We start from the raw sequence: 24928 nt of genomic DNA, 5'->3' as shown, positions 1-24928 counted from the left end.
TAGGCCTAGGCAGAGAGATCATTAACACCCATAGAGTCTTGCCATCCCTGACTTGGGAGACAATCCATAAGTTATGGAATCTAGGGATTAGACTACATTACCTTTAAGTTAAAATTCAGATAAGCTATTATATCTCACAAAACCCGTTAAAAGGAATAATGATTTTTATCAGGGACTCAGATACACTGTCCCTCTTCTTAGGCCGATTCTTTTTTTTTTTTTTTTATTTCTTACAGCATAACTGTGTACATGGGGTGCAGTGTGCTGTTTTCATATACATTTTGAAATACTCTCATCAAACTGGTTAACATAACCTTCATGTCATTTTCTTATTGATTTAAAACATTCATACTCTGCTTTTAGAAAGATTCACTTGTACCCTTGTAAGATAAACCATAGAGGTGACCCCACCAATCTCCCTCCCTCTCCCCATCCACTCCCCTCACCTCCCCCTCCCACCCCCTTCCCATATTCTAAGGCTATAAGGCCAATTCATTCCTTATCCCTCTTCTGATTCAAAACTTAAACCCTATGGAAAGTAGTATGAGCTATAGCTTTTCATGCTTTTGAAATGCTAAAACTGGCTAAAACCTACTTTGATTCCTCTAACTGTTCCATGTTTTCTCTCTGATCAGTGATTTTTTTTTAAATCTCATTGAAGTTGATACCATTTTAGGTTTCAGAAGAACAATAATCTGATTAACTAATTACCACTTATATGTAACTGATAGCTCTAAGATTTCTCAGCCTGTTTACCTTTTAAGAAGACAGCTTTCTTTTTTTTTTTTTTTTTTTTTTTTGAGACAGAGCCTCAAGCTGTCCCCCTGGGTAGAGTGCCATGGCATTACAGCTCACAGCAACCTCCAACTCCTGGGCTCTAGCGAGTCTCCTGCCTCCGCCTCCCAAGTAGCTGGGACCACAGGCGCCCGCCACAACGCCCGGCTATTTTTTGGTTGCAGCCGTCATTGTTGTTGGCAGGCCCGGGCTGGGGATTCGAACCCGCCACCTTAGGTGTACATGGCTGGCGCCTTAGCCGGTTGAGCTATAGGCGCCGAGCCATAAGAAGACAGCTTTATAGACCATTGTCTCTCATGAGCATAGATGCAAAGTCCTCAACAAGATATTAGGAAATTATATCAAGCAGTGTATAAAAAGAATTATATGCCACAACCAAGTGGAATTCATCATAGGTATGCAAGACTAGTTCAACATTAGAAATCAATTAATGTAATCTCTCATGTCAACTAAAGAAGAAAAATGGAAAATCACGTATCAGTAGATAGAGAAAAAATATTTGACAAAATACAACCTCCTTTCACAATTAAAAAAAAAGAGACTTGTGGCAAACTAGGAATAGAGGAGAACTTCCTCAATTTGATAAAGAACATCTATCAGAAAAACCATATAGCTAATGTCATCCTTAATGGTGAGAAACTAGATGCTTTTCCCCTAAGATCAGGAGTAAGGCAGGATGTCCCCTCTTACTCTTGGTTGACATTTTGCTGAAAGTTCTAGTTAATGCAGTAAGATAAGCAAAGGAAATAAAAGGTATGCTGATTGAGAAGGAAGAAACAAAACTGTCCTTGTTCACACATGACATGACTGTCTACATAGAATATCCCAAGAATCAACAAAATTTCTGGAATTAATAATTATGACGTAAAGTGTCATAATAGGCTTATACTTATAATCCTAGCTCTCTGGGAGACTGAGATAGAATGGTCCCTTGAGCGCAGGAGTTCAAGACCAGCCTGAGCAAGAGCCAAGACTGCATCTCTAGTAAAAATAGAACAAATTAGCTGGGCATGGTGGCATGTGCCTGTTGTCCCAGCTACTTGGTAGGCTGAGGCAGGAGGCTCACTTGAGCCTAGGAGTTTGAGGTTTCAGTGAGCTAAGATGATGCCACTGTACTCTAACTCAGGTGACAAGAGTAAGACCTTGTCTCAATAAAAATAAATTATGACATGATTGTAGAATATAGAAGGTTAATGTACAGTAGTTAATTGCTTTCCTGTATGTCTATAAGGAATAATTAAAATTTGAAATTAAAGATACAATTCCATTTATGTTGGCACCAAAAAAAAGATACTTCAGAATAAATCTAACAGTATATATAAGAGCTGTATGAGGGAAATTATACAACTCTGATAAAAGAGATGTAAGTAAATGGAGAGATATTCTCTGTCGTAGGGAGGAAGACTCAATGTTGTTTAGATGTCATTTCTATCCAACCTGGTTTACAGATTCAATACAGTCCCAACTCAGATTCCAGCAAGTTATTTTGTGGATATTGACAAAATGATTGTAAAGTTTATTTGGAAAAGCAAATAGATCTAGTAAATAGGGAAAAACAAGCTTGTATACTCTCACTGACAACTCTCAGTACTTTGAGGACTTCATTTCTAACACCGGATGTATGGGGAGTTTTCCCACACCAGCCAAGTTCTCAGCACCAGCTCAGTGTCCTACTAGTCACTTCTAATGCTGTTATACCTGGAGTTAGCACCGACTTCACAGAGTAAGGGTTCAGTCCTTCAAGATTGCTCCCAGTTCAGATTCTAGTTGAAAGTCCTGATTGTCACCTGTGCTTCTGACCAATTGGCTGTCATCAGAGTTCCCACAACCTCCTCCTTGGGTTCAGTTATTTACTAGAGTGGTTCCCATAACTCAGGGAAACACATTTACTGCTTTATGATAATGTATATTACAAAGCATAAAGGTGAATAGCCATGAAGATGTACATGGAGGTCTGGAAGGGTCCTAAGCACAGAAACTTCTGTTCTCATGGGGTTGGGATTCACCACCCTCCTGGCATGGATATGTTCACCAACCCAGAAGCTCTCCAAACCCTGTCTGTTAAAAAGCCTTTTTGTGAGACCTCAATATTTAGCCATGATCAACTGTTAGCTCAGTCTCCAGCTGCTCTCTCCTCCAGAGGAAGGAGATGGGGCTGAAAGTTCTAAAGAGTTGCCTCATTAGAACAAAATGTGCTCTTGTCACTGTTTCAGGTACTCCTCTATCACTCAGGAAATTATGAAAGTCTTAGAAGCTCTGTATCAGGACAGGACTAGGGTCAGAGACCAAGTATGGAAAAAAGAGTCTCCTACCACCTTTGGTGGTAGTTTTAGGAGCTCTGCATCAGGAACTGGGGTAGAATTTATATATAGTCATGTGTCACATAATGATGGGAATACATTCTGAGAAACACGTCATTAGGCGATTTTGTCATTGTTTGAACTTCATAGAATGTTACACAAACCTGGATGGTGCAGCCTACTACAATCTTAGGTAATATGGTATAGATTATTGCTCCAAGGCTACACACCTGTGCAGCATGTTACTGTACTGACTACTGTAGGCAACTGTAGCATAATGACAACTATTTGTGTATCTGAACATATCTAAACATAGAAAAGGTACAGTAAAAATACAGTATTTCATCTGATGGGACCACTGTGGTCTATGCGGTCTGTTGCTGACTAAAGCATCATTTTGCAGCACATAGTTACATTTTTATTATTATTTCACACCCAGAATAGCCAAAACAATACTGAAAAAGAACAAAGTTAGAGGACTCACATTATCTGACTTTAAGCTTTATTTCATTGTTTTAATTTGCGATATATTAATTTAATATAAAGCTGCAATAATTAAGATAGTGTGATATTGGTAAAAGATTAGACAAATAGATCAATGGAATAAAATAGCCCAGAATTACAACAACATACATGTAGTCAGCTGATTTTTGACAAAGGAGCAAAAGCAATTCCATGAAGAAAGGATAGTCATTTCAAGAAATGAACACATAGATATCCACATACAAAAAAATGTGTCTAGACACATATCTTACACCGTCTTTTATAAGTTAACTCCAGATGCATCACCAACATAAGTGTAAACCCTATAACTTACAAAAGGTAACAACACAGGAGAAAACCTAGGTGACCTTGGGTTTGACAGGGAATTTTTAGATAACACCAAAAGCGTGATGTATGAAAGAAAAATTGATTAGTTGGACTTCACTGAAGGTAAAAATTTCTGCTCTGTGAAAGACACTGTTAAGAGAATGAAAAGAGAAACCCCAAACTAAGAGAAAATAGTTCAAAAACACATCTGATAAAGGAGCTTGAAGCCAAAATATCAAGACACTCTAAAAACTCACATAAGAAAGCAAATAGTTCACTTAAAAAATTTAATTTAAAAAAATGAGCAAAAGATCTGAAGCGATACCTCACCAAAGAGATACAGATGGCAGATATGTATATAAAAAGATGCTCGACATATGTTATTAGGGAATTGCAAATTACAACAATGAGGGATTACTAATCACCTATTAGAATGACAAATCCAAAAAACTGGCAAAATCAAATACTGATAAGGGTGTGGAACAGCAGGAACTCTTCATTCGTTGCTGGTAGGAATACAAAATGGTACAGTACTGTGGGAGATGGTGTTTCTCACGGAGCTGAGCATAACCTTACATTTCAAAAATAGTGCTAAAACTTGTCTATATAGGGTCGGTGCCTATGGCTCAAGTGGCTAGGACGCCAGCCATGTGCACCTGAGCTGGCGGGTTCAAATCCAGTCTGGGCCCACCAAACAACGACGGCTGCAACCAGAAAGATGGCCGGGCGTTGTGGCGGGCGCCTGTGGTCCCAGCTGCTTGGGAGGTGGAGGCGGGAGACTTGCTTGAGCCCAGGAGTTGGGAGGTTGCTGTGAGCTGTGATGCCATGACACTCTACCCAGGGGGACAGTTTGAGGCTCTGTCTCAAAAAAAAAAAAAAAAAAAACTTGTCTATATAAAAACCTGCATGCAAATACTAATATCTTTATTTGTAATTTCAAAACACTAAAAGCAATTAAGAAAAATGTTCTTCAAAAGGTGAGTGGATAAACAAACTGGTATTCCATACAATGGATAGTTATTCAATAATAAGAAATGAGCTATCAAATCAAAAAGAAATGGATATGCCTTAGGTACCTATTACATAGCATAAAAAGCCTATATGAAAGACTAGTTACTATATATAATTCTAACTCTGACATTCTGGAAAAGGGAAACTGTAGAGAGAGTAAAACGATTAATGGTTGTCAGGCCTTTGCAGAGAGCAGGAAAGGGAATGAATATCTGGAGGATGGGATTTTTAGGGCGGTGAAACAATTCTGTTTGTTACTATAATTGCAGATATGTGTTATACATTTGTCAAAACCCATAGAATGTGCAGCGCAAAAAGTGAACCTGCTAATAGGGACTTCAGTTAATAATGTATCAATGTATTGGCTTATCAGTTGTAACAGATGTATCACACTAATGCAAGATGTTAGTAATAGTGGAAGCTCTGAGCAGGGAAGAGAGGAGGTACCTGGAAACTCTCTGCTCAGTTTTTTGTAAACCTCAAATGGCTCTAAAAAAATAGAAGTCTCTTAAAGCCAAAACACTAAAACAGAAACTTTCTTTAGAATAACAAGTTGAAGGAAAACTGGAAAGGGAGAATGTTCACTCTGGGCTTTGGTGTTCTTTAGTTAGGTTTTGCTCTCCTTAGCATTAGGTAAGTACAACCTGTTGTGCCTAACCACACCCAGGAGGAAGAGGCCTTCCTGTTAACACAAGCCAGGTCAGAACATAAGATTCCCAACTGTTGGGGTTCCCTGTGGGCCCGACCTGGGTTGGGAGACAACAAGGAAGACTCTAATGTATACTTAATGTATAAAGTCTTGGGAGCCTGAAGAGGCCTACATCAGCTCATGTGCCAGGTGGCAGATTGAGACAGTGCAAAGACTCTCTGACTTCTCAGAAACCTCTTACTGATCTTTAACACAAAGCATATATACAAAATGTGAGGGTGCCAATATTCAAATACAGGATTAAAAGAATCACAAGGCCCTAGGAAGATTGGGTAAACAGGAAATGGCTGGGTAATCAGGTAATTTGGAACATAGGGTAGTGAGTTGTCAACAACAGCTGATAATGCATTTAGAAAGGGAGAGGGGAAAACAAGTTTTATCTCCACAGGGTAAGCAAGCCAGCTTCCCTAATCTGACTGCCCATTAAGAGTTTAAAGGGCTTAGCCCTACCCGACTGCTGACTCTGTACAGTGATGGTCTTAATGACTTTGCCCTGTCTGGGGTGCCTCTGGGCTCCTTTCATCTTCCCTGGTCTTAATGAGCCCCCAGGAATGGCCCGTCTAGGTGCTTTGTCCGGATTGAGGTGAGGTGCCCCACTGAGAGATCAGCCTGTCTGCCTCCCACACCCAACCAGAATTGGAGCCTAGGTTCACGAATTGGATTTATGTTTTGAGGTTCCATGTACAAGTTTGTGCCCTCTCATAACAATGGCTTTTTTTAGACCTGGTACTCTAGTCTTGCACACAATAGTCCCTGCTAGCTCAGCCCCAGCTCACCCCACCTAGCATAGCCTGGTGCAGTAACATTCTGTTTTAGTTTGCATAAAGAAACTAATAAACATGATGGGAACTGGATAAATAGGAAATATAGTAGCAATGAGACTCTTCATAGTACATATTTATATATGTATCATTTTATATATTTTTACTTTTTGAATTATGAAAATATTGTTTAAATTTTAAATATTAGTACCTGTTATGTAAGCAGAAGAAAAGACAACTTTTGTTAACCAGTAACTTAATAGGTAGAGTTTTAAATAACATTTCAGGTGGAGTAAAAATAAATATATAGGGTGCCAAAGAATGAATATATATAATTCATTCATGATAGATATAAGGAAGAAAACTATATTAAATTTGTAATATTCAAGTCATGTTTGACTTCTGCAGTTATAAGAGGTGCTCAAAGATGACTTGTTCTCATCTTTTATTATTGGTATATATCAAGTATATAAGTCTAATATCATTTTTTTCTTAAAATGTGTGTGTGTGTATTTATATATATGTACCTTCTATATTTTCGAGGGGGTTAAAGGATGCCTGAGCATTTTCCTAGATTTTTATAGCTTATTCTTGCCCCTATCTTAGATTCTATATGTTCCCTAGAAGCTTCAACAGATTTTTTTTGTTTTCTGTTCTAAACAGTTCATCATAACTAAGGTGGTGGACTATGAAAGAGGCAGGGGGTAAATTATGATTAAGGAAAAGGTTAAGGTGGTCTCATTTATAATTTGAGAACTCTATGTGTATACTTGTATCTTTGAAGATGTATCCTTCTGATGGTTGATAAGGAATCATTTCACTGTTGTCCCAGACTAAATTTACTCTGACATTTCTTACCTGCCTGATCCAGGGAACTGTAAATTGGTTTATATGAAGTTCTTAGCTCTCTGAAAAATAACGGCATTTCCCCTGCCTTAGCATTGTTTTAAAGCCTTTGTTCTGCCATAACCCATCAGACGTATTCCATATACACTCCTCAGTAGTTGGGGTTTCTAAAACATTGATTCTCAGAGGCATGAGAAACAATAGAGTGAAAGTTGGGGATAATGTAGTCCTCAAGGAGTTTGTTACCTGCAGGTAATTTGAAAAGATTTTCCAGCAAATTCTGATCCTCTCACCTACATGAGAATCACACTGCTTATGGAAATTCACTGGATCAAAAGTAGAGACTTCCATTGTGCCTGTTGTTGGTTGGTTTTTTTTTTTTTTTTTTAGTTCTTATTTCAGCTTAATGTGAGGGTAAAAATAATTATGTTATATTGTTTGCATTTGTTAGATAGAGTTCAAGTTTTAGTTGAGCCCTTCACCCAGGGACTGTGCTTTATACTCTACATTGTGCTCATTAGGGGAGAACTTACAAGCATTGCTTGTTATAATTAACTTTTTTTTTATTACATTGAGAAGACTGTGGCAAGTGACTAGTACCTAAAAATGTTTTTCCCTCTCCTACTGTGAAGATAAATGAGGGAGTGCTATGTAGTGTTGGAAATATCTATTCTCTAAAGATTCCATATCCTAAAAGAGGGAATGGATAATAGGTGAACAAAAATGGAAAATGAAGTATCATAATGCGAGTGGGCACAGTGATAAACTTAGAGTTTTAAACAGGGCAGGTTGAGGGGGCACAAACCAATTTTAGCAAGTACATCATTAACCTGATTTAACATGAAGGAGAATATATGCAAAATTGGTCACTTGAGGCCTCCCACTTTGAATTTTCCCTCGTTAAAGTCTATTTTATCACTGTTAACTTGGATAAAAGATCTTTTCATTGAAACCGTTACACTCAAAGACATTCTCAGCCTTTTTTTCTGATTTACTAATATTGTATTTTGTGTTAGGAATAAGCTCTATAATTGCTCTAGTTAATTTTTGGTCCATAAAAGTAGATCTTTCTGAGGTAGTCAGCTCTGTAGGCTTGAGTGCAAATCTCAGGACACAGGACTTAAACATTTGTTTATTTTGAAGTTACCTGCAGTGGAGTTATTCGCATGATGCTGGTGATTGAGGAGGAGGAAAGGCATATTCAGATTAAGTGGCCTCACCATTTCTCTAACACTTGATTTAAGAGCAAAGGATTTATTTGAGGATCATAATTTTAGATCTAGCTAAAAATATATAGTATATTTCCTGAGTGTGAGTAATACATAGATATTAATATAAAGTTTACTTTTTTAGGGCCATGAATTCTAAATACTCTTTTAGAATGCTAAAAATGATTGCTACATTTATCTTTAGTGTGTAACTTTGTGCTTGAGGCACATTTAAATTTGAGGACCCACATGAAGCAACATTCTTGTATATTGTTAATGTTTGAAGATTCAGAACAAGTTTGTTTCTTCTGGGTTAGTAACTGCCTCATAGGGTACTAGGGATGGATTTATTCAAATAGGTACCACTGAAGTTTTTCTTTAATATCTAAGTTTAGCCTGGTGAGGTTTAGGATATGTATAGTTTTTAAGTTGGTAAATCTAATTTTGGTGTTCATAGCAATGTATAAAATTAGATTATTTCCCCTCGCTTCCTAACTTTGTTCTGAGTTTAGAGATGTTAATAAATTTATTATGACTTGATACCTCATAAATGCATAAGCTTTTATCCCGTTGGCTTGCATTGCATGTTTCAAGAATCAATCTGGAAACAAGGATATTAATTAGGCTGATACCAACCTAATAATTTGCACGTGGTATAGTAGGAAAAAAATTGGGTCTTTTTTATTTTTTAAAAGTGTATTGGTTATTTAATTAGGTTCTTCGTAAGAAATATAGAACACAGATTTGTGAAGGTAAGCTCCATTTGTCAGAGTAAACACAGATTGCAGGCAGCTCCAATGCTGAGGAATAGCTTTGATTTTTGATAAAATTAGCAAGTCCACAGCTTTCTGATCAACCTTGCTCTGCTCTGTAATCTTGGATTTCTCTTTTTTACCTTCCTGATGTCTGGGCTTCTGCAGCTTCTTCTTGAAATGAGCATCCACAAGATGTTTTCAGATTTGCACATTTCTGTGGAGGTAGTGATGGCAACGTTTTGGTGTATACTTCACAGGGGAACCTGATTGAGGACCAGAGGTCTGGCCACAAGTAACAAGCTGCTGCCCAGCTGCTGCTTGCCTCAGTGGCACCCAGTGAGGGATGGGTCAGAAGGTCTAGCAGGGATGCTGGCTCGAGATTCTCTCACAGGTTGACTACACAGCTGTTTGCTATGGTTCAGCAGCTTTCAAGGCACATCTTTAGTAAAATAATATCTAGGCATTTTGTGACATTTAGTCACCCAAGTGTCACCATTCTTGTCACTACCAGCTGATTTTGTAATAGTGACAAAAACCTTCTTTTTCTTTCAATCTTGGATTTTGTACTGGCCTTTCTGGAATACATGGCACATCAGGACCATCTGCTGGTTTCTCTGATGGGGACAGAATTTTAGCTGCAGTGGGGCTTCCCCATCTTGGGCTTTTTATCCTGTGGTTACCCTTTTTAGCCTTGCCACTGACATCAGCTGGCTTGGCTTCAGGTTTCTTCTCCTTAGTATCTGGCTTCTTTTCACCTGCTACCTTCAAGATGGGGAAGAGTAAAACTAAGCAGTAGAAATGCCAACCTGGAAGTCAGGATACCTAGGTTCCATCTACAGCAACTAACTTTGTGACCTTAGATGCATTTCTTTACCTTCTTGGATCTCATCTTCCAATCTGCAAGATGAAGGTTTTGGACTTCATAAGCCCAAAGACAACTTCAGCACTAACATCCTAAGGTTTTCTGATTCTAAAATTGTTCATAAAATTGTACTACAAAGTAGAAGTAATCAACTCACTTTAATTTCTTGTCCTCTTTATTTCCATAGTAATGTTAATACCTTTTAAAGAAATTATATCCCTGTTGAAGCTCAACTGAAGTTTTAAAATTTATTTAGTGTCACAGTATCAATAATATGGTGCTTTCCTTCAAAAGAAATAAAATATTTTTTCTGATTATATACTAATTCGTTATTAGTGAATTGGGAGAAAATGTGTAAACAAGAAAATAAAAATCATCTCTGATTTTTCAGATTTTCTTTGATACATGTATTTATCTATATACAAACATGTATGTATATTATCTCTATTACACTATTGTATTCCCTTATTTAATATTGAAGTGTTTCCTAATTATTATAAACATTTTAATAGTGCCCTTCTAATATATTTTATTGCTATAGTATGAGGCTTTTGTTTACTTTCACCCTCACTTTTAAAAAACATTCTTTCCCTTTATTTGTTAGTTTTCAAAGCAATCCATTGGTACTTTAGCATCCCCCAAAAGTGAATAATGACATTAAAAAAAATTTTTTTTTTTTTTTTTTGAGACAGAACCTCACTTTGTCACCCTTGGTGGAGTGCCACGGGGTCATAGCTCATAGCAACCTCAAACTCTTGGATTCAGGTGATCCTCTTACCTCAGCCTCCCAAGTAGCTGGGACTCTGGGCTCCTACCACAATGCCCAGCTAAAAAAAATTTTTTAACTCCTTGCCTCTGTCTTCCCCCTTGCCCCAACCACTGCCTTCCTCCCTGCCTCTGTCCCCACCTTTGTCCATTCCCACTTCTGTTCCCCATCCTAACCTTATTTATTAATTCTTTCAGATATCCATCATTTAGCTCGCCAGTATCCTTCTGATTACCAAATAGTGCAGCTATTCTTTAGTGCCCTTATGTGCCCTTTTTGCCTCATCTTCTATGTCATTCAGTTCTTTCTTTTAAAAATAGCTCCTTGTTCAGTTTCAAAAAAAAATTATTGTAGGAAACTTAGACACATAAAATGTTATTAATAATTAAATGTATTTAGATTCTTCCTCTTCTTGACAATCTCTCATCCCTTCATTTCTGTGAAGCCATTTTTTTTTTTTTTTTTGGTTTTCAGAAAAAATTTTCTTCTTTCTATTATTCTAAGAAACTTTCTTCCTCCACTTCTTGCAGAGTGACACTCTTCAGTATTCTGGTCTTCGTTTTGTATTCTTCTAATTCTACACATTCTTAGATGCTTTCAAAATAGCCTTTGAAAAAAAGTTCAAACATACATACATACACGCAGTAAAATATGCACGTGGTAAATTTTGAAGCCTACAAAAATTGATATTTTCACCAAAAGTAATTCTCTTCCTTTTTCTCTCCCCCAGAGTTAATCACTAATATACCCTTCTAGAGAGATTATGTGCATATGCCAATATATAAGAATTTATATATTTACTTATTCTTTTTTTTTTTTTTTAGAGACAGAGTCTCACTTTGTCGCCCTCGTTAGAGTGCTGTGGCATCACAGCTCATGGCAACCTCAAGCTCTTGGGCTTAGGTGATTCTCTTGCCTCAGCCTCCGAGTAGCTGGGACCACAGGTGCCTGCCACAATGCCTGGCTATTTTTTTTTCTTTCTTTTTTTTTTTTTTTGTAGTTTGACCAGGGCCAGGTTTGAACCCGCCACCCTCAGTATATGGGGCCAGCACCCTACTCACTGAGCCACAGGCACCGCACTACTTATTCTTTTAATGTTATTTTTATACCGGTAGTACTATACTTAATACTGATTTCCTTCTTTTAAGTCTAGTAATATGTAGGAGACTATTTTGCATCAGTACATAGAACTGTATTCCATTCTTTTTAGTGGTTGCATGGCATTTTTTACTTTGTATTTTCCTTTTCCCCATAACATCTTATTTTGAAAGGATTGAAATTTATGGAAAAGTTTAAAGAACAATAGAATTAACATCCATTTATATGCCTGCCTTTTTCTTTCTCCTTTTCTCTCTCTCTCTCTTTTTGCTGAATCATTTGAAAGTAAAATTGTTGGTATCATTACAGCTTATTCCAAAATTATTCAATATTTATGTCTTACGGACTAAGACGTTCTCTTACATAATCACAATACTTTTATTACATCAAAGAAATTTGAAATTTGTACAGTATTAGCTTAGGTAAAATCTGTATTCGCATTTTCACAGTTGTTCTAAAACGTCCTTTATAGTGTTTTGTTTCTTTCTCCAGTGTGGGAGCCAGCCAAGAATTAAGAGTTACACTTGGTTATCATAGGGCTTTCATTTAACTACTGGTTAAATAGATGACTACCAGACTAGATCTCTAGGTCAAACTCTTTCCTGAAGTCTACATAAATATCTACTAAATGTAATTATTTGAATGTCCCACTAGCAACTCCAAAATAACCTGTCTACAATGAACTCAATACTTTCTGCTCTCAAATTACTTTTTCTCCTGTATTCTCAGCTTAGTGCATGGTGTCATTCAGATGTTGCCTAAACAAGAAATAAACCTTGGGAGTCACCTTAGCTTCCTCCCTCCTTGAGACTGCACATGTTACTCCATTTGTCCACAGTTTTCTTCCTACCTTGTCTACTTTGCCTGTTCACCCTTCAAGACCCAAGTTAAGCTTACTTCCTATGGGAAACCTTCCATGACCCTTTTTTTTCCCAGACAGAATGAGATATGTCTCCAGTGGGCCCCTTTTAGTATCCTGAACCCACATCTTATTTTAGGTAGGAATTACTAATTTATATATCTGCCTTTTTAATTAGAGAGCGAGCTCCTTAAGTTGGTATGGACTTAATTCTTTTCTGTCTTTGTGTAGTAACACAGTACCTGGTTTGTAAATGTTTAATGAGTATCTATGGAATGGAAGAATATGTTTATTAGACCTGTCTTTACCAAGCAGAAACTCACCTTTATCAAAGCTCAACTCAGCATGCATTTGTTGAATTCCTACTATGTGCACAGTTTCATGCAAATAGTAAGATTATTTTCTGTCTTCAATAAAGATTAGGATCTAGTTGAGAGGATAAGGCCAACATACCAGAGGTTTAAATAATACCAAGAGGTAATCTAATTACCAGATGAATGATGCAGACAGTTACCCCAGGGAAAGAAGAGTTGGTGAATATTTCTCAGTGCTTATTGTATACTAGTTACTTTTCTTTGTATTTGTAAATGTTATTTAATCTCTACAACTTCAATTTTTCAAATGATAACATTAAAGATCATAAGTAAAGATTTGACTGTCTGACTTTAAAAACATTATCTTAAGAGTTCCAAGGGGAATTAAAATGATTACAAAATGATACTTAAGTTTAAAGAAGAAAATAATATAGTATCCAATTATAGGACAAAAGCTATATATCCCCACAATGAAAGGTTATACAATCATTACAAATTCTGTGACTGAGGAATAGTGTTTATGATATAATGTGAATTACTAAACAGCAGTATATAAAAGTGTTCCATTTTTTATTTATTTAATTTTTATTCTTTTTTTTTTTGTAGATAGGTTCTTACTGTCATCCTGGGTAGAGTGGATGGTGTCATAGCTCACAACAACCTCAAACTTTTGAGCTCAAGTGATCCTCTTGCCTCAACCTCCCTAGTAGCTTGGGACTACAGGTGCCTACCAAAATACCCAGCTAGTTTTTCTATTTTTAGTAGAGATGGGGTCTCACTCATGCTCAGGCTGGTCTCAAACCTACTGGCCCACCCTGCCCAGCCAGCATTCTGTTTTTTAAAAATATGCATACATACATAGAAAAAAACAGGAAGAAAATAAAGGGTTAAGCAGTTCTCCCAGGGCTGTGGCATGTATGGACTATATGAATTTCTTCCTTGTATAATCTGTGTTTTCCAGGTCCTGGACAATGAACATGAATGTTTATAGTTAGAAAAAAAGGTAGAAAAAGGTCACTCAAAAAATAAAAGACTAAAGAAAAAATAAGCTGAACTTATTTAAAGCCTTACAGTTATTAAAATGGAAAGGTTTTGTGTTGACCTTCCCTGCCTCTGGGGTACCACTGGCCTAAGCATCCCAGATAGATTAATGGTTCCTATTTTAAGATCTCACTAAAATAAGCCACTCTCCTCTGCCTTACAGTCATTTCTGTTCCCCAGTAATCAGTACAAAAGAATTTTCTCTTTCTACTATCTTATGGAGATACATTCATGAGAGCTACTCCTATATCTTGTGGGAATTTTCATTGTGTAAAGGTGGTTTTTTCCCTAACATAAGGAAAGGACCAAATTTAATATTCCTGCCTAGAAGGGAAAAAAAGTAATCCTCCTGCCTGGACTTTATGTTCTACTTTGTAAAAATATTGAGAGAAGTTGTAAAACATGGATATTTTTAAAAAGGAACCAAAATGGAATAGGAAAGCATGGGTTGTCACATGTCTCCATTAGTTTTCTTTTGAAAGAAATACTCTATTCATGATCCATCTCTGTTTTTCCTCTGGGTGGCTGTTTTTCCAGCATAGCATGCACGACTGACTACTTCTGATTTGTCTTACTGAGATTTAGCACACTCTAGTGGACAGTAGCTTTTTGGTTTTCACAGTTTTTTGTTGGAAGTAGTGTACTTACTAGATAGTAAAATTGTCAATATTTATTTGAATCAAGTAGTGACCCTCGTAAGCAGGAGTAAATTTGTCAGCCTCTGGGGTAGGACGCATTTTTATATGGTTTCTTCAGTGAGAGGAAGAGAAGCTTTTCAGGTTATATGGAAAATTTTCTTTAGTGATTTTCGTCTTCTCCTGGCTATAATGAAATTGATGGGGGAGACCAAGACGTAGAGGAACATTTGTACGTCTACCTCACACGCTTTGGATCCCTTTTAGGTATCTTAAGAAATGTTATATAGGGTGGCCATAAAGTTCATGTGCAATTTAAATAGACAACTATTTTAAATTGCACACAAACTTTATGGCCACCCTGTACAACATTTTATGACAATTTTTACAGTTTGTGCATGGATTATTTTTGTATCCTATCATGATGGATTCTTTTTGGAAATGACTTCCACCAAAAAAAGAATAACCTTTCATTTTGGTTTTTTACAGAGTGATGGTGAAGATTTTAATTACATCATTGCATTTTTCCTCGGAACAGCAGCCTGCCTTTACCAGGTAGATTTTCTCCTATTTTTAAGAAATACTTTTCCATTATTTGTTGCAGGTATCAATTCTAATAACTACTTGTGCATTTTATTTTATTTTTTATATTTTTTTTATTAAATCATAGCTGTGTACATTGATATAGTCATGGGGTACAGTGTGCTGTTTTTATATACAATTTGAAATATTTTCATCAAACTGGTTAACATAGCCTTCATGTCGTTTTCTTAGTTATTGTGTTAAGACATTTATATTCTACATTTAGAAAGATTCACATGTACCTTTATAAGATGAACCATAAGCATGATCCCACCAATCATCCTCCCCCTACCCATCCTCTTCCCCTCCCCTCCTCCTCCCCCCCCAAGTGCCCATCAACCAACAGATGGATCAATAAATTGTGGGGTATATGTACACCATGGAATACTATGCAGCCATAAAGAAGGATGAGACTTTACCTCCTTCATGTTTACATGGATGGAGCTGAAAAATATTCTTCTTAGCAAAGTATCTCAAGAATGGGAAAAAAAGTACCCAATGTACACAGCCCTACTATGAAACTAATTTATAGCTTTCATAGGAAAACTATAACCCAATTATACTACTTGTACATTTTAAATGAATTTTTTTAGAAAGTCTGAGTTCTGGCTGGGCGCCTGTGGCTCAAGCGGCTAAGGCGCCAGCCACATACCCCTGAGCTGGCAGGTTCGAATTCAGCCCAGGCCGCCAAACAATGACAGCTGCAACCAAAAAATATCCAGGCATTGTGGCCGGCACCGGTGGTCCCAGCTACTTGGGAGGCAGAGGCAGGAGAATTGCTTGAGCCAGGAGGTGGAGGTTGCTGTGAGCTGTGATGCCGTAGCACTCTACCCAGGGCAACAGCTTGAGGCTTTGTCTCAGAAAAAAAAAAAAAAAAAAAGTTTGCGTTCTTTGCTTCTCTTTTAATTTGGATCTCTGTTGATGTTGTGACCTATATTTCCATTTTGATGGAACTTAGGTTAATCTTTCTGTGCCAGGGCTTCAATGGTGGTATATCATTTGCCTATGGCAGTAAAGGCTACTTCTTAGACTTTCTGGTGACTGATTATTCACCTTCCAGGTTCTATTTATTCAATGAATAAGCAGAATAAGGAAGGATCTTGTACTTTTGGGAAAGTCTTTGAATAGAGAATGGCACACAAAAAGCAGGATTTTAGGTTATTTAATTTAGCATTAATGAATAGGATGGATTTGAAGAGTGGAGAGACTGGAAGCAAGGGAGTTTGTTGGAAGGTGGTTCTGTTATTACAGTCAGAGAGTAATGAAAGCCTTAACTTTGATGATGATAATAGGGAAAGGAAAAAAATGGACATTGAAAAGGAAGACTCACTGGGACTTGAAAACAATAGATGGAAGACTTAAGAGATTTTGTACCTGGGTGATATGGTAACTGGTACTTATTTCCAAGACTAGAGGAGGTACAGATTTATAGGGAAGGGAGGAGTAGCCATGCCAGTTATCAAAACTCTAGAATGTCCTTGTTAAAACATTGAGCAAGGCCTTTTGACCTCACTTTAATAAGTGATACATTTCTCTGGCTTGTATAGAAAAAACATTAAGAAGATTCAGAATTACAAATACAAGTCTGCCTAAAATTCAGTAGAAGTCTTTAGGGAAATATTCTGAATATATGCATTTGACTTTTATGTAAAGACATTAGAAATTTTAGTTTTAGTGGCTCCATTTTTAAAAATTGCTTTATTTTTGTTAATTTATATTCAGAAATGTCAAATTTGACAGATTTCTTTATAATAAGTAGCATTTTCATGCAGAAAATGTGAAAACTTGTATTTGTTAATATTACATACTGCTTTAATTTTATGAAATATTCTTACATAAATTTTCTATCTTAATTTTCACAATCCTGTCACACAAGGAATATTATAAAATGTTTGAAAATGAGAAAGCTGAGGCAGTTTCAGCACCATCCTGAAATCACATAACAAAGTGGTAGAGTCAGGACTTAACTCTGAGTCTTTTTTTCTTTTTTCTAAGACAGAGTTCACTCTGTCACCTCGGCTAGAATGCTGTGGCATCAGCCTTGCTTACAACAAACTCAAGTGATCCTCCTGCCTCCGCTTCCCTGAGTAGCTGGGTCTATAGGCACCCAACACAATGCCTGGCTGGTTTTCTATTTTTTTTTTTTTTTTTTAAGTAGAGATGGGGGTCTCAGCTTTTGCTCAGCCTGGTCTCGAACTCCTGAGCTCAAAGGATCCTCCCACCTTAGCCTCCCAGAGTGGTAGGATTATAGACATGAGGCACTACACCTGGCCTAACTCTGAGTTGTCTGACTTTTAAATATTGTGTTCTTTGTACTATGTAATGCTGTCTCTGGGTAAAGTTCCTAGCTTGTATAATTTTTATAATAAAAATTATAATTTTAACTTTTATATATGATCTTGTTTGATCCTAAATCAATGTGAGGTAAATATTAACTTTAAAATAATTTTGTGAGTAACTATTCTCGTAAAATATAAGTTTTGTTTGCTTTGCTTTGCTTTAGTAATTTTAAATGCTTCGTACTAATGGCAGAAGGTACATGAGCGGTTACTCTCTGATGAACCCTTTATATTCATTGTACCAGTGAATCTGCCCCAAAAGCCCCACACTAATTCTGTTACCATTACTGTTTCTCACTGAGACACAGATAGCTCTTATAACTAGTGTTTTCACCTTAGATCCATACAGCTCTAGAGCCAGTGCTCTTGACCACCCAGCTGTAGGTAGGCACACTTGAACTGTGCTCTTCAGAACAGCCTGAAGTAGTTCTAAGAGTTGCCTCATGGTGGAGCAGTGTCACTCAAGTGTTCTTGTACTTGTGAGAAGTAAACAAGATGAAAATATTTCAAACTGTATATAAAAACACCACACTGTACCCCATGATTGCATTAATGTACACAGCTATCATTTAATTAAAAAAAAAGAAAAGCAAGAAGTCATTTCTTTCATATTGACAGGAATGAAATTGCCTGCTTTCCAAATATGTTGAGCAGTATGATAATCTGTTTTTTCTGCAGTAAAACTTAGGTGATGACTTTTAACCACATAACACGCTCTGCCTCCAGTTACCAGAATACTTTTTAATCCTCTTTAGGTCAGACCTGAAAGGCCTCTGCTACATGGTTTATCACCTGTGTCTCCAAGATGTAGGTGCTTAGGGAAGCACAGAACTCAGTCAGATGGGATCAATCTTGATAGGGAACATTTCAAATAATAAGAAGTCAAAGAATCAGTGAAGAAACTACAGACTATTCCTTTTCCCTCAACACCTTCTTTTGAAAACTTTTAGATGTGTAGAAAAGTTAAAAGACTAGTATGCCCAGAGTCATCAATTGTTAACATTTTGCAGCCCTTCCTTTATCTCATTCTCTCTTCATACGTGTGTGTATAGTGTGTGTATACAGATAACCTCTGACATAGAATGTTTTTACTTTATAGTCATGCAAAAGTGATGCATATTCAATAGACACCATATTTTAAGTGCCTATACAACCATTCTGGTTTTTGCTTTTACTACAGTATTAAATAAATTACACAAGATATTGAATGCTTTATTATAAAATAGGTATTGTGTTAGATGATTTTGCATCATTATCAGCTAAAGTTCATGTCCTGAGCATGTTTAAAGTAGGCTAGGCTAAGCTATGATGGTCAGTAGGTTAGGTATATTAAATGCATTTTGACTTAATGATATTTTCAACTTATAATGGGAATACATGTATTAGGACATAACCTATGATAAGTTGAGGAGCATCTTTAGTTGTTTATAAAGTGAGACAGATACATATTTGTCAAATTGTTTATCTCATAAAACTTTTAATTTTGAGATAATTTTAGATCCATGTAGAGTTGTCAAAGATTCTATGTACCCTTTACCTGGTTTTTCCCAAAGATACCGTCTTGCAAAACAGTATCACGATGAGGATATTGATATTAATGTAGTTCCTGTCCTAACTCCTCCCTAATCGCTGACAATCACTAACATGTTCTCCATTTTTGTCATTTTTTTTTTTTTTAGATAGAGTCTAACTTTATTGTCCTTGGTAGAGAGCTATCGTGTCATAGCTCACAGCAACCTTAAACTCTTGGGCTCAAATGATTTTCTTGCTTTTGCCTTCCAAGTAGCTGGGACTATAGCCACCTGCCACAAAAATAGCTTGGCTATTTTAGAGACGGAGTTTTGCTCTTCCTCAGGCTGGTCTCAAACCTGTGAGCTCAGGCAATCCACCCATTGCAACTTCCCAGAGTGCCAGGATTACAGGCATGAGCCACTGTGCCTGGCTTAATTTTCTCATTTTTAAAATGTCATATAAATGGAATCATACACTATATAACTGTCTTAATCAGTTTAGGTTGCTATAACAAAATACCATAAACTGGTGGCTTAAACAATAGACATTTATTTCTCACAGTTTTAGAGGCTCCCTAAGTCCAAGATCAAGGTGCTGGGCTGATTCAGTTCTTGGTGAGGGCCTTCTTTCTGGCTTACAGAAGACTATCTGTTCATGGTGTCCTCCCGGAACAGAAAGAGAAAGCACTGGTATCTCTTCATCTTCTTGTGAGGTCACTGATCCATTATGAGGGCACATCCTCATGACCTCATCTAACCCCAACAACCTTCCCCAAAGTACCACCATTATAATGGGGATTAGGGCTTTCAATATATGAATGGGGTGGGGGGAAAGTAAATTTCAGTCCACAACAATAACCTTTTGTGACTGATATATTTTTAATTCAGCATAATTCTATGGAGATTCAGCCAAACTATTTTATAATCAATAGTTTGTTTCTTTTTATGGCCAAGTAGAATTCTATCATATGGATGTACTGCAGTTTTGTTTAATCATTTACCTATTGAAGTATATCTGAGTTGTTTCCAATTTTTGTCTATTATAAATAAAGCTGCTATAAGCATTCATGTACTGGGTGTGTGTGTGTAAATCTTCATTTCTCTGGGATGAATGTCTAGGAGTGCAATTGCCAAGTCATGTGGCAGTTGCATGCTTAGTTTTATTAAGAAACTGACAAACTGTTTTCCAGAATGGCTGTACCATTTTACATTACCACCAGCCATATGTGAGTAATTCAGTTTCTCTGCTTGTCAGCATTTGGTATTGCCACTATTTTTATTTTAGCCATTCTGATAAGTATGTAGTGATAGCTCATTGTGGTTTTAACTTAAATTTCCCAAATGGCTAATGATGTTAAACATCATTCATGTGTTTGTCATCTGTATATTCGCTTCCCTGAAATGTTAGTTTTTGTTTTGCTTATTTTATAATAGGATTTTTGGTTTTTTGCTTTTTTAAGAGTTCTTTATACATTTGCCCTCCTGAATCCATGGGTTCTATATCCATGAATTATACGAATTATACCCAAAAAAAAAAAGCCTCTGACCTAAACATGTACAGACTTTTTTCCATGTCATTATTCACTAACAATACAACTATTTATGTAGCATTTATATCATATTAGGTGTTTTAGGTAATCTAGAGATTGTTTAAAGTACAAATAGAGGAAGAGTGGGGTATGGTAGCTCATGCCTATAATCCTGGCACTCTGGAAGGATCATTTGAGCTCAGAAATCTGAGATTAGCCTGAGCAAGAAGGAAATTCTATCTCTACTAAAAATAGAAAAATTAACTGAGCATAGTCTCATGCCTATAGTCTCAGCTACTTGGGAGGCTGAGACAAGAGGATTGCATGAGCCCAGGAATTTGAGGTTACAGTTAGAGCGCCACTGCACTTTAGCCAGGGCAACAGAGCAAGACTCTGTCTCCAAAATAAAATAAAGTATACAGGAAGATATGCATAGGTTACATGTGTCAACTAAGAATGATGAGGTTCACAAATTTGGAAAGGAGAGCTTAATTTCTTATAAAGCGTTGTAGCATGTAAGGTGACTATTCTGACTGGCTGGGAAGCGTAGAAGCCAGAAGCCAGGAGCAGGTACTTCAAAGGAGGGAGAATGAGGACAAGAATTTATGCTGAGCAGTTGGTGGAATATACATACTGTACTTAACAAGCTATAGGAGGAGTCATGAATTTTTATGGAATGAGAAACATGCACGTGTACAAATGAGCTTCATGCTACTTCATGAGCTCCATGGTCAGAAAAGGGTAGCATTAGCATGATCCAGTGGTGGAATTTTTGGCCCTCTGTTATCAAAAGATGAAGAAAGGACACTAAAGCCCTCTCTGTGCATCTTTTGTAGACTGGCCAGAACCATTCCATGGTCAGGGGTCTCTTATCAGGAAGGAAGGCTGGTCAATTGTGCTAAAACCACAAAATTACAGGCATGAGTGGTGGCTCACACCTATAATCCTAGCACTGTAGGAGGCTGAGGCCAGAAAATCTCTTGAGTTCAGGAGTTTGAGACCAGCCTGAGCAAGAGTGAGACCCCATCTCTATTTAAAAAATAGAAAAATTAGCCAGGCATTATAGCACACGCCTATCGTTCCTGCTCCTCAGGAGGCTGAGGCAAGAGGATCACTTGAGCCCAGGAGTTTGAGGTTGCTGTGAGCTATGACACCATAGCACTCTAGCCTGGTACAACAGAGTGAGACTCTGTCTCAATAAATAAATAAATAAATAACACAGAAAGGGAAAAGCAGCATTAGTGGTTAGTTGTAACTGGAGGGGGAGCAAGTCTTTCCAAAAGGCTGGTTCTATTTAACCCTAAGGAAGAAAGCCTGATGGCAGTTAGGGAGGGGGGATAATGAGCCATGTCTGACCTCCCGTCCCTTCATGGCTGGGAACTGAGTTTTAAGCTTTCTCTGAGGTCCTTTTGGCCAAGGGGAGAGGGATGGGTCTGTTGAGCTGGTTGGTAGGGGCTTAAGATTTTATTTTTATTTCTCACATGTAAATACTATGCCATTTTATATCAGGGACTCAAGCATATGCACATTTCTAGCTGAGGGACAGCTAGAAATGTGGCCCATAGACTGAGTGAACTGAACCAAGTATCACAAATAAATCCCTTTATAAAAGGATTTGTTCAGTCAAACTTGGATTCAGTCAGAAGGCACACATCCAGAAGCCCACATGTGGCCATAGGCTACAAGTTCCCCTCCCCTGACTGATATCCTTTCCTGGTCTGTATTTTGTCTTTTCATTCTCTCTCTCTTTTTTTTTTTTAAAGTTCATGTGCAATTTATTATATTAAACTATTTTTTCTTTTTTCTTTTTTATTGTTGAGGATTCATTGAGGGTACAAGAAACCAAGTCACATTGATTTCATTTGTTAGGTAAAGTCCCTCTTACAATTGTCTCTTGCCCCCAAAGGTTTGTCACACACGAAGTCCCCACCCCCCTCCCTCCTTCCCTCTCTCTACTCTTCCTTTCCCCCACCCTTCCCTCCTTTCTCTCTCATTCATCTTATTTTGTGAGAGTCCATTGCTTAGTTTTATCTTTTGCATCATTGTGGAAGTTAGGTTTTGTCTTTTAATTTCTGAGTTCTTACTTTGCTGTGTTGATCCATTGTGATGGTCAGTGTGTAGAACATGTTGAAGTATTTCCTGTAGAGCTGGTCTTGTGGTGAATTTCCTCAGTGTTTGCCTATCAGTAAATTATTCGATTTCTTTGTCAATTTTAAAGCTTAGCTTAGTGGGATATAGAGTGCTGGGCTGGAAATTGTTCTGTTTAAGTAGATTGAAAGTAGATGACCATTGTCTTCTTGCTTAAAAAGTTTCATTAGAGAAATCTGCAGTCACCCTGATGGATTTGTCCCTGTAGGTCAACTGGAGCTTACTCCTGGCAGCTTGAAGAATCTTTTCTTTTGTCTTGACTTTGGACAGGTTCATCACAGTGTATCTTGGAGAAGCTCTGTTAAGAGTTGAGGCGACCTGGGGTCCGATATCCCTCTGAAAGGAGTGTGTCAGAATCTTTGGTGATATTTGGGAAATTTTCATTTATAATATTCTCTAGTATGGCTTCCATTACTCTGGGGCATTCTTCTTCCCCTTCTGGGATACCTATAACTCCTGTTTGAACGCTTCATAAAGTCCCATAATTCTGTCAGTGAACGTTCTGCTTTCTCTCTCTTCTTTTCTACCTCTTTAACTATCTGAGTTATCTCAAGAGCTTTGTCCTCTACCTCTGAGATTCTTTCTTCTGCATGGTCTAATCTGTTGTTGATACTTTCTATTGCATCTTTAAGTTCCCTAATTGACTGCTTCAATTCCTTCAGCTCTGCTATATCCTTTCTGTATTCTTCATATCGTTCATCTCTTATTTGATTCTGTTTTTGGATTTCCTTTTGGTTATTTTCCATTTTATCAGCAGTTTCCTTCATTGTTTTCATCATCTGTATTCGAAGTTCCCTTTCTGCCATTTCTAACATTTCTTTGTAGGTGGAATCCTCTGCAGTAGCAACCTAATTGGTCCCTTGGGAGGTTTCTCTGGACTTATTTTTCATGGCACCAGGATTTTTCTGCTGATTCTTCCTCATGACGTGTTCTTTTATCTGTTTCCTTACCCTAATTTTCCTTTCACTTCCTCTTTAAGTTGCCATGATTCTGGTTTAGGATTTTGTTGAGTCAGCAGCAGTGGGATTGGACCCAACGAACACACGTGACCCCTTGCCAGTTCTCCACTGCTTTTGTCCTCTTCACGGGGTCCAGAAGTCTCTCACTGACTCCCTGTGTCCCCAAAGGGATATTTCTGGGTGGATCCCACCAGCCAGAGATGCCTGAAGTCTTCTCTACCCATGCCCAGTTACAAGGAAGCTGTTATTCAGCTGCCATCTTGCTCCTCCCCCTGTCTTTTCATTCTCTTAATAGGGTCTTTTGCAGAACAAAAGTTTTCAATTTTGATAAAATTCAGTTGATCAAGTTATCCTTTTTTTTTTTTTCCTTTTTTAAGACAAAGTCTCACTTTGTCACCCTCTGTAGAGTGCCATGGCATCACAGCTCACAGCAACCTCCAGCTCTTGGGCTTAGATGATACTCAACCTCCCAAGTAACTGGGACTACAGGTGCTCACCACAGCACCAAGCTCTTTTTTGTTGCAGTTTGGCTGGGGCCGTGTTCAAACCTCCCACCCTTGGTATATGGGACCAATGCCCTACTCACTGAGCCACAGGTGCCACCCAAGTTATCCTTTTATGGATCCTGTTTATGATGTCTGATGGGGTGTAAGCCAGTACAGAACTAATGCACATAGGTTTTGAGAAAGATTTCTCCAAAGATTAGGATAAGAAGAAGGCGTTTACTTACTTTCTCTTGAGGAGGAGAAAGGACCATCATGGAGGTGGGAAAGGAAGAATCAGCTATTGAGGCTTATTAACATGGGTGGGGGCTGGGGGAACATGTGTAAAATGGCAGGGTACAGTTGAGAAACTGCCATATTCCTTCCCCCCCCCCCTTCTTAGCAGCACGTTGGTAACAAAAAACAAGGTGGGCTGGATGTCAAAGTCCAAGACCTGGTTCCCCCACCTTTCTTTAGAGATGGGGGATTATTGCAAGGGATGGGCAGAGTCTTCCTTCAAGATAGGGCTGAAGCTTGAAGCTCTTTTCCTGTTTACTCAGGAACTCTGTAGAAAAACAGATTCTCTCTGGCTCGGCGCCTATAGCTCA

At 37.7% G+C, this 24928-nt stretch overlaps 1 protein-coding gene across 1 annotated transcript in view; it reads left to right on the top strand.

The window, feature by feature from the left end:
* The window catches only part of SEC22A (SEC22 homolog A, vesicle trafficking protein), a 74494-nt gene that overhangs the window by 45064 nt on the left and 4502 nt on the right, over nt 1–24928 (top strand). Inside the window, exon 6 of the mRNA XM_003795076.2 lies at nt 15260–15325. Within this exon, the coding sequence (XP_003795124.1) occupies nt 15260–15325 (66 nt within the window). The remainder of the gene's footprint in view (nt 1–15259; nt 15326–24928) is intronic.

Source organism: Otolemur garnettii, unplaced genomic scaffold (genome assembly GCF_000181295.1).
Source record: "Otolemur garnettii isolate 467f Iridium unplaced genomic scaffold, OtoGar3 scaffold00089, whole genome shotgun sequence".
Taxonomy (NCBI): Eukaryota; Metazoa; Chordata; class Mammalia; order Primates; family Galagidae; genus Otolemur; species Otolemur garnettii.
Note: the sequence above shows the minus strand (reverse complement) of the source record. Positions and strands in the feature narration are given on the sequence as shown.